The sequence below is a fragment of the Metopolophium dirhodum genome, chromosome 7, assembly GCF_019925205.1.
Source record: "Metopolophium dirhodum isolate CAU chromosome 7, ASM1992520v1, whole genome shotgun sequence".
Lineage (NCBI taxonomy): Eukaryota > Metazoa > Arthropoda > Insecta > Hemiptera > Aphididae > Metopolophium > Metopolophium dirhodum.
The window spans coordinates 28,869,540-28,880,566 of NC_083566.1; the positions used below are offsets into that span (position 1 = coordinate 28,869,540).

At 33.0% G+C, this 11,027-nt stretch overlaps 1 protein-coding gene across 1 annotated transcript; it reads left to right on the forward strand.

Moving 5' to 3' along the window:
• Positions 1-1,140: 1,140 nt before the first annotated feature.
• Positions 1,141-9,267, forward strand: LOC132948221 (putative phospholipase B-like 2). Its single transcript, XM_061018603.1, has 8 exons — positions 1,141-1,374; positions 3,583-3,820; positions 3,901-3,995; positions 4,430-4,585; positions 5,672-5,897; positions 7,280-7,602; positions 8,683-8,853; positions 8,946-9,267. Exons 1-8 carry the CDS (start codon positions 1,175-1,177, stop codon positions 9,205-9,207), a joined length of 1,671 nt encoding a protein of 556 aa, XP_060874586.1. The 5' UTR covers positions 1,141-1,174; the 3' UTR covers positions 9,208-9,267.
• Positions 9,268-11,027: the final 1,760 nt, after the last annotated feature.

Here is an 11,027-nt window from a genome sequence, read left to right on the forward strand (position 1 = left end):
TCAAAATATTTTAACACTTTATTATAAGCAGAAGAAAATTTCAATTATTTACAGTTTTCCGATTTTTTTAATTTTTTTTTCTATAAATGACAATAACATTTTATTTGTTGGGTCAAAAAGCATGAATATTTACTTAACAAATGCGTTGTGAATTAGAAATTAACGAGTCACGTAATAGCCAATGACTTTTGATCTATTTGATAATTAAATTAGTTTTATAAAGGTACATAATATACATAAATATGTATAATGTTATTACTTATTACTTATTAGATAAGATATTGGAAGCATATTATATAAGTCGTTTTTCTTTTGTTTTTCACGGTGCTTTTGAAAATTACTGGTAATTTTAAATTTTGACCTCCCTAATGCAACAACAATATTCACTTTCCCATCGAATAATATACTGAAGTTGAAAATCGAAGCATTATTTCGACTACTTATCGTGTACACAGACACAAAAATTAAAAATTAAAAAAACACACGTCATTGTAAAATCAATACATTCATCGTTCTACTCAGAATCTAAAATAAAATGATATTTTAAATTAAAGTTTAAAAATGCAGCTACCGTTGACGGGACTAGGATTTATGACAGGGAGCTAAAATTAATGTTGAGGGGGGGGGGTTTAGCTGCTTAGGTAAATTAATAAAGATTGTATGTACCTAATTCTATACAAAAAATTATATATTGGCTGTACAAAATGTATAAACACCTTCCATTAATTTTGAAATAGTCTTTGACCATCCAATAAAAATATATTCCAATCATTTAAAAAAATGAACAGTTTGTTTTTTTTACAACTTACTTAATACATTTTTTTAAAATTTGTTTCCCTTATTGTACATATAAAACATATTATTTATTCGCACATGATTTTACCATTAGAATTACATCAAATGAGGTAATAATTTAAAAAATAATATTTTCTCCTTTTTTGTTTTGTATTATTTGAGAAATGATTTATAGTTATTAGGTATTTACTTTACAATATTATAATTGAAATGACTTATATAATATGCTCTCAACATCTTATCTAATAACATTATACTTATTTATGTATATGTACCTTTATAAAACTAATTTAATTATCAAATGGATCAAAAGTCGTTGGCTATTACGCGACTCGTTAATTTCTAATTCACAACGCATTTGTTTAGTATCAGTAGAACAATGTTGTCAATAAGATGTATACTTCTCTCATTGTTGTCTGTTTGGGCGTTACAGTATTCGACCGCACAAAAAATCCAAACGCTGCTAGCGGTGAAAAAGGACAAAAATCGAATAACTATCCAGCCTAAACTCTACATTGTTAAACCCAAAGAGATAATTATCGGTAAAGCCAAATATACAGACAGAATCAACAGTACAGGGTACGTATACATTGCAGTAGACAACAAACAACTTTAATAAATGACGATTTTAGTAATTTTTCATAATCGTTTTAAATAAATATCGAATACAATTAATAGCTATACTTAAACATGGCTCTGATGAATGTAAAAATGTTTCTGGAACATTAGCTGAAAAGAATAGATTGCATGGCAAAACTACTTTGGAAAATATTTTCTTTTGATTTTATAGATTCTTATTGGATCCAAGATTGTATGCTTTTTTTTGAATCCTGATGAAAAATGTACTAATATATTTTTTTAATTTTATGAATGTTTTTCCTTTTACATTTAACATATCAGGATTTCTTGCTAAACAATGTAGTCAGCATTTTTATATATTTTAATAAGCTAAACGTTTTTAAATCATTTAAGTACCATTACATAATAATATAATGATCGGAGCTCGTAAGTCACGCCCTAAAAAATGCCTAAAAAAGTATCCACGTATGTACTAAAAACTGGCAAAATATTCATTGAAATATGTCTAAAAAAGTTCAGAAGTATGTATTTATATGCACTAAAAATATGTGGATTAAAAAAAAAAGTCATAAGCAATTTTTTAAATAGCAAGAAATATCTATTCATATATTTTTAATCATTTTACGTTGCATTCCCATACATTTTAAACAGTGAAAAAATATAAATGATTGCATTTTTCATGAAATGTTGGCTTTAACATAGTATTCCAATAAGAAAATGCACGTTAATATAATAATATCAATAGGAATATCTAATTTATAAATAATATACCCAATAAAATAGAAAAACGCATAAATATACCATGTAAAATGTATTTATAATTAATCAGTTATAATATTGTTGTATATAAACATGAAAATTCAATTACTCTATTAGATCACGAGCTTAACACCAGATATAAACAAAATATTAATATGCTTTTACCAAATCTTAATAAAGAATTTGGTCAAAAAGTATAAGTATTATATATACGGGTTTGAAATTATGTCGGTCACTAAATATCAATATTAACCATTTTAAAAACGTATTGTGGCTCGGCGCGGCGCAGTGGCTGAAATCAATCACGCGACGTGATTGAGAGTAAGCAACGGCCGCTGCCACTAGATCTCGGATGGGTGACCACTGACCATCCGGGTTCGTAGTGCACAAAAACCTTGCTTCACATACACGTGTTCCTAACCGACCGTACCGACCATCCTAACCTTACTGTACCAACCCTACCAACCTTACAGGCTAATGACCTCAGTCGTCGAAGCCTTAAACCTAATAAAAAAAAAAAGAAATGTAGGTATTTGTATTTAAGTTATATGTAAAACATTAATATTTATCCAATTAGTAATATTAGTCTCATGTACATATTTTATATTTCAGATTATTTATCTTTTTTTTTTTTTTTGTTAATAAATTAACATTTATTATAATTTTCTTCATTCTGTTTTGCTCATAGACAAATAAAATGTTGTATTATATAATATGTATTAGGTATGTATTATAGCCTATAGGTATATTATTTTATTTGTCTACGTTTTGTTAAATAATTAATATCAAACATATTTTTATTGTTAATATACTCTAATGATAAGAACATGCACTCAGCACAAGCTTAGCTTATAGCCTATATAGGGGGTGCTGCAACATTATTTTGTAAATAATGTACATACCTATCTATTGTTGCAATACAGATTAGAACCAGAATGGTTTTAGTAACATTTTGTGCAATGTTAGTTTAGTTCTGGTATTAATTTAACATTTTTATTTGGTAGAGGTCGAAGAAGTCTATAGGCGCTTGTTGAGTAATATTAATTTTACGTGTAAGCAAGGTTTGTTTAAGTCTCAATTGGAACGACACAAGTCATGAGAATAATGAATTCGTTTACAAAATTTAGAACAAAAAAATATTTTTGGTGGAATTGGATAAGTATTTCAGTCGTTCTCTCATTCAGTAGAAAAAGTAATGTTACACTTTTAAAGGAAAAGTAAATCACTCACATCATGTGCACCTATAGTTTGAGAGAATATATTATAAACACTGAGTTTCACACACATACCTAATATATGATTTATTTTAGGATTCGAGAGACTCGTTTTAATAATAATAAAAATGAGTAATTTATACTTAAATAAATCTGAGTATCTAACCTTAAAGTGTACATCGATTCACATTTTTGGTTAATATATTTGTGTGACTTAATTGAAACAAAATTTTAGATGGGCTTATTTGGAGATCAGGACTTCACAAAAAGCCAAAGACGAAGATCAAGCTTACGGTGCCGGGTATTTGGAAGGAACGTTAACCGCCGATCTCATATACAGCTATTGGTTCAATACGGCTAAAGGCTATTGCACCGACCAGCCGAACGTCTGTCAACAACTAAAAGATTACATGACGACTAATAAAAATTGGATCAAATCGAAATTAAATGAGTCGGACCCTTATTGGTACCAGGTATGTTATTAGTTTTTACAATCAGTTTTCGGTTTGCCTTACATTCTTAAACGATTATTTTGGTATACAATATTATATAGGTCGGACTGTATTACAAACAACTTGATGGGTTGTACGATGGATACATGCGAGGCAAGTCACCCGGTACGCCCGATTTGACTTGGGACGATTTATAGTGAGTTTATTGTAATTTGCATACGTTAAAATTTATAATAGGTATATTATTATGATAATTTAATCGGTAGAAGACATAAGCGCTAAAATGTGATAAGGAAAAAAAAAGTTGTATCGTACGAAAGCGCAAAAATCCTAGATACCTGTAGTTAGCCACGGTTAATAGATATCAAATAACAGATATTAAATTTAGAACTATATATTATATTTTAAAAATGTATTATTGACAATTTTTATAAGATCGACATTTTTAAATAACTACTTAGGTACCTATATAAAATATTAATGTTGGCGCTTATATCATATAGCCAATATAGTAAGGTTATGTGAAATTGTTCACATAGTTCACATAGTACACAATCATTTTAAAATTATTTCATTATATATGTGGCAAATTTCATATACATATTAATGTCGTATTTCACATTTGTATAGCTGGTTAAATGCCCTGGACGACTTGGGCGACTTATCCATAGCATTGGATCCGTCAGACATCAGTAACCTAGTCCTGGGAAGCGGATCATGTTCAGCTCTCATCAAGCTGATGCCGGACAACAAAGACATACTCGTGTCACACGTGACGTGGAGCGGGTAAACACGTCGGAAAATTATAACCCACTTTTGCAGTTTAATAAAACCTCATTGTTCAACCAACCGTTCTTCCTCCCTACAAACAAAAAAAACAGCTAATGCTTTGCTAATGCCCATGGGCATAGTTACCGGGCTTAACCTCAATAAAAAAAAAAACCTCATTGTATAATTGTATTATTTGGCGCATCTGGAGGATTAGACAATTTAAATGACCTCGTCGTTAAAATTAAATATTAAGAGGACGCCACACGGGCATTTGTATTGCAGTGGCGTAATTAGGAATTTGGTTTAGGGGGGGGGGGGGGATATACGTTTTTAGCAAACATTAATGGTCATTACCAATACTTTGATCAAAATGTTAGCAGTAAAAAAAAAGTTTTGGGGGATCTATCCCTCTAATCCCCCCTAATTACTCCCCTGATTGGTTGTATCCGTCTTACAATTGTACAACATGGCATTGTATGTATTAAACAACATGGCATTGTATGTATTAAACAACATGACATTGTATTATTGCAATAACACATTTTATTCCGTAATTTCTAAAATTAGAGTGAATTTAGGTACCTCTTATAAAATTTAAAGGGGGGACGGAGTGGTGGCCTAGCGGATTAAGTCGTCGGTTGCGGCGTGCACCGTCACCGGTTCGAACTCGGCCACGGGTGGCATTTTTCTTCGGGCAGTCACGGTGTCCGGAGAGAGAGGCCGCCATCCCCCACTTAAAATTTATGCTAAAACAAACACACACGTGTTCAAAACCTACAGTACCCTCTCCCACAGTTCCACAGACTAATGACCTCAGTTGTCGAAGTCTCAACCCCCCCAAAAAAAAATTTAAAGGTAAAATCATTATCAAGGGCATTTTGGAAGCTTTTATTGCTATTTTTTTTATTAAGAAGCAAGTTATGACCATTTAAAAAAAAAAATTTAATTATAAATAGATTATAAAATAATTGCCGTATTAAAATTCCGTACCAACAAGACATTTCGGTGGGTTTGAACCTTTAAACCCCCTCCCCTATATACGCCACTGGTAGACGTTATATGACACATTTTACTATATGATTGACCTCCTGCACTCTGCAGGTACGAAACGATGTTGAGAATTCAGAAGAGGTACAGTCTGCGGTTCAGAAAGAGCAAAACGTCCAACAAACTGATTCGCGGGTTCGATATGTCATTCAGTTCGTTCCCGGGTGGCATTCAATCCGGAGATGATTTCTACCTGATATCCTCTGGTTTGACCACTATGGAGACCACTATCCAAAATTATAACGATTCCTTGTGGTCTAACGTGAAACCGGTCGGTCAGGTATATAAATTATATAATATATGCATATACGAATAATATTTTAGGTCTTCGTTCCTTTATCGAGGCCGTTATTACAGTTGTGCGGAGAAGATAAATATTATATTGAACTCGGATCTATCGCTTTTATCGTTTGTTATAGTAGATCATTGACCAGTAGGTAGGTGCTGTAGGATGTTTGTGAGTCGTAAAATTGTAAATCGTATAAGTAGGTATAGTGTATACTATAATATATGAATACCTAGGAAGGTTAGGATTAATAGGAATTAAATAAATATATAATAAATATATTATATATATATTATATATATATATAATAATTAAATCATACATGATACATCGCATATGATTAGTATTGATTACTGTTCACATCTTTTGTACACCTATTTTGATAAAATTGATAAGTAAAAAATACCCAACAGTAAGCTGTAGGTACCAAAAAAATCCAATAATATAAATTATGGAAACAGTCCAATACGCGACCAATTAAATGACTTTTGGTCCAATAGATAACTTACAGATTAATGTATAGCTTAATACGTGAAATTGTTTGTGGTACACAACTAAATTAAAAATTAACTTATCTTTCAATTTTATCTCAAACATGTTCCACGAAATAGAATTGGTTGGTATAAAAGTTAATCTTTTATTCAGATAGGTAAGTCAATGGTCAAATTCGTTTTTTTTAGTTACTAAAATATCAAAATAATTAATATTTGTCTATAGCGAGTTATTTGTCATACATACTAATGATAACTTACTATGCACGAATGCGCTAGAAAATATGCCTATACTAAACTCCTTAAAAACGTCGCGCATCGAATCCCCTTAAATATCCATTAAAAGGACGCCACACCCGTATCTATCGTCTCAGTCTTATAAGTGTGTAGTGCATAATATAGCAGATACGTATCTGTATGACGGCGACCACAAATCTGTCCTCTCAACATTTTTATATGTTCAATATGGGATATGTTTGAAAATAGATATAAAAATAATACCCTATAACGACGCGACTATCGAAAAGTTATAATAATAGTGTAATGCTTAATAGGTATATGATAATATATACGTAGCTATAATGAAGATTAAAATACAATTTTATTTTTACATAGGTACCTCATGGCTAATGTTATACTAAAATAACAAAATCGTAAATCATATTAATGAAACGATTTTTTTGTTTATCATACCTACTCAGAACTATATTGATTTCCCTTTCATAATAAATAATTTATTTATATGCAAATACCTTGTATAACTGCTGATTTCATATTTTACAGTATAACACACCCACGTAGGTACTTACCTAAAATCGGAAAATACATTATCATAGTATAATAATAGTATGTATTATGTACAGTATAATAATGTCTATAATATAGGTATTGGAATTTGTGCGAGCGATGGTCGCTAACCGCCTGGCCGACAACCCTACCGACTGGGTGAACTTATTCAAGCTCTACAACAGCGGCACGTACAACAATCAGTGGATGATCCTCAACTATGCAGCCTTTCAGCCGGGGAGTCCGTTGCCGTCCAGAGACGTACTTCACGTCCTCGAACAGATACCCGGACACGTGATGCACGACGACTTCACCGGCCACTTGATCAACCGGACGTACTGGGCCAGCTACAACGTTCCCTATTTTCCGTTTATATTCAACGTAAGCGGAAACTATGACATGGAAAAAATTCACGGCTCGTGGTAAATATAAATTTAAGCTACAACAATATGTCAATGATATATAAATATAGGTATAGGTAATCTAGTAAATAGTAATAGATCCATATATACCATAATACATACCATATGATACGCCTACGTCATTATATACGCGCACTGTGCCTTGGACTTAAAGCCAAACAGAAAATCGGGGCTTATATATAGTACACTAAGGGGTTGATAGGTAGATCGTCCCCCTTGAATTTATTTTAGCGGTGATGTTTTTATAAGTAATTTATTATTTTTGAGTGCATTGATAATTGTTGTCATCGGCGTTTTAATAAAGTTGTGATAATAGCTGCAGGATAACACTTAATATTAGGCTGCGTTTTATGCAAACCAACTGGTTGGACTTGGGCTTTATTAAATACCTATAGGTAGGTACATAGAAATATTGATGCAGAAGCCCAAATAATCATAAATCGATTTGCAAATGAAAAAAAAAGATCTGTACCTAGGTATTATTACTTTAAATAGGTAATGTTTATTTCTTATATATAATTATTTAATTAGTTAATTATATGAAAAAAATCTGTCATTGAAAAAAAATTACTGTTGACTTATGTGTGTGTGTACAGGGGCGGGATTGGGTTGTGGCCCCTCGCGATATTTTTAGGTCTATTACAATTTTCAATTTTTAGAGGTCCTCCCCGTCCTCGATTGAGTTTTGGATAAGTACGCCGCTGGCCTATGATGAATAAAAAATAATAGTAGATAATCAATTTTATTATCAGTATCAAAGATGTTAAGTAGGTACCTAGGTACCAATAACCTATAAGCTATATTACAGGCTTACAATTATTTTGTAAAAATGTTCAGAGTACATTTAAATAAGTACCTAGTAATTATATATTACACCAATTATTATTTTATTTAAAACTATATAGTCATATTGCGAATACTATAATATTATATCGTACACTGTAACTGTACATATATACTATATTATGTATTATGTATAATACCCTGACCCTATATGGCTATACACTTTGTTAATTGCGCAACGGCTGCAGATGCAATTTTTAACGATTGATACTAATATTACGTGATTTACGGTTAAAGGTTCTCGTACTCCGAAACACCTCGGGCTCGCATATTTGCCAGAGATCACGTAAAAATTCACTGTGACAATTGTATGTTGCATCTGATGCGGTCCAATAACTTCACACGTGATCCGGAATCCCGGTGCGACTGTAGTCCACCATATTCGGCGGAAAATGCGATATCTGCCAGGTATTTGATACGAATAAGTTTATCACGTAGTGATTACGCAGCTCTTTGTATAATAACAACGGTTGTGTGAAAACATTTTTTGTTGTTGTCAGGAACGATTTGAATCCCGACAATGGTACGTACCCCATTAGCGCGTTGGGTCATCGGTCGCACGGGGCCACCGACGTTAAAGTCACTTCAAGCCAGCTATTCCAACAGTTGCAATTCAAAGCGATTGCTGGCCCGACCCAAGGTAGTAACAACAGTTTAGGACCATTTTGCTGGAGCAAATCAGATTTCAACAACAAAGTCAGTCATCTTGGCCAACCCGACTGCTTCAATTTTGAACCAGTATTACATCAATGGTCTTTATAAAATATGTAATTATGCGTTGAATCTACTGTTGTGTTTATTAATATACGAGCTTTAAATGCATTTTATAAAAAATCTTAAGATTATAAAGACAAATTCTAGAAAATCAAAGGGAAAAGAAGGGCCGTCAAGTAGGTAACCACTAACCGCACTCTACTGCGTACAGCAGTGGGTGTCGTGTGTACCTTCTCATCGAAAAGACGTGATCAATGTGTCTAATGAATAATGATGTGATCAATTTTAATTCAATGATAAATTGTTTCACACGATGAAAAACGATTCTAGTTATGATCTACCAATAAACCATGCACCGCGTATAGACTTTCAACAACAGTAGGTATACTTTATAAATAGGTGCAGTTTGGAGCAAAATTATATGCGATCGGTAATAGGTCTACTGTCTAGTAATATAAGTCAGTATAAACGGCAGTAAAATTAGTTTCTGATTTCTAACTTCTGAGTGCATAAGAGGACAAAGAAACATTCATTTTTATATAATTATCATAGTATATTGTGTGGAAAGGACGGAAAGTGAGCTATTTCAGTTGCGGGCGATGCGTTTGCCGCATTTCGCCTAAGACTGAAATTGCCTTCACGCACGAGCAATACATATTATTTTTTGTCACTCCTCTGCGTCCATTGATCACGGCAAAGGTAATGCAGGGATCTATGCAACAACCAGACGACTCTACGAAAACAATTTTATGAAAGAAATGATTTGGTTATATTTATTTTAAGCGTCGCATGCATGGAGGTTATAATATGAATATAAGATGTAACCAAAAGTTTATGTTTTGTAAGGTCCGTGGTATAGAGATTTCAGTGAATGGTTGTGCAGGGGATAAACGCGTGATATGCGCACCCGGCACTTTTTTGAATTTCCACTATACCGCCCGGCACTATGGGGATTCCCACTTTACTGCCTGCTGAACGGAAAAAGGTCGGTTTTCAACGCTCAACCGTCATCGAAAACTAAGCTTTCTGTGCATGCGTGACAAAAATATTATTTTACAGGAATAAATATATACGCGTGATTTTGACTCCCCGAATCAGTGTAATTTTTTTCAAATAATTTATTCTAAACAATTGCACACTAATATAGTACAAAATATAACCGTAAATGAAATTTCCAAATTAATTAAAAATATTGCATCAAATTGGGGAGAGGGGGAGAACTTCGCGTGTATATATTGTTCTATATCATAATTTTTTCCTAATATTGTGAAACCAAATTTCCCTTTTCGTGAGTTAAGCTGTTCTGTTACTGTGCAATCGATACATCTTGGTATACAGGTAATTGATGCTGTTCCATCTCCCATGAGTTCCATGTACTTACTAACGTGTCCGAATTCTTATTCTTCACAAGCATCGTCTAATATTACATAATATAGAGGGAGGAGATGACAATTACTATTTTTTTTTATACATGTTTTCTATATTATATTATAATTTATACGAACGAGGAAGATATTATGACGATGGCGGCAAGAACGGCGCGCGCGTCAATTGCATCCATGCGACTGACCAGTGACCGCTGACCTCGGTACTCGGTTCTGGCTGCCGCGGCCCTCCCGACGATGGCCAGCGGTCAGAAGCTTGCCGGCAACTCGAACGTCATTGGTCGGGCGAAGTCGCATCGACCCGCGACGACCGCGCCCTGCTGCAAGCCGCGGTGCACCAGACGCACGTGTGAAGTAACTAGTAAACAAGTGAACAACTATTTGTGAAATAATAATCTCATATTAATTATTAATAGAATAATATTATGTAATAAATAATAATATTGTGATGTACACCTGTTTACCTGTATGAAATGTGTTATT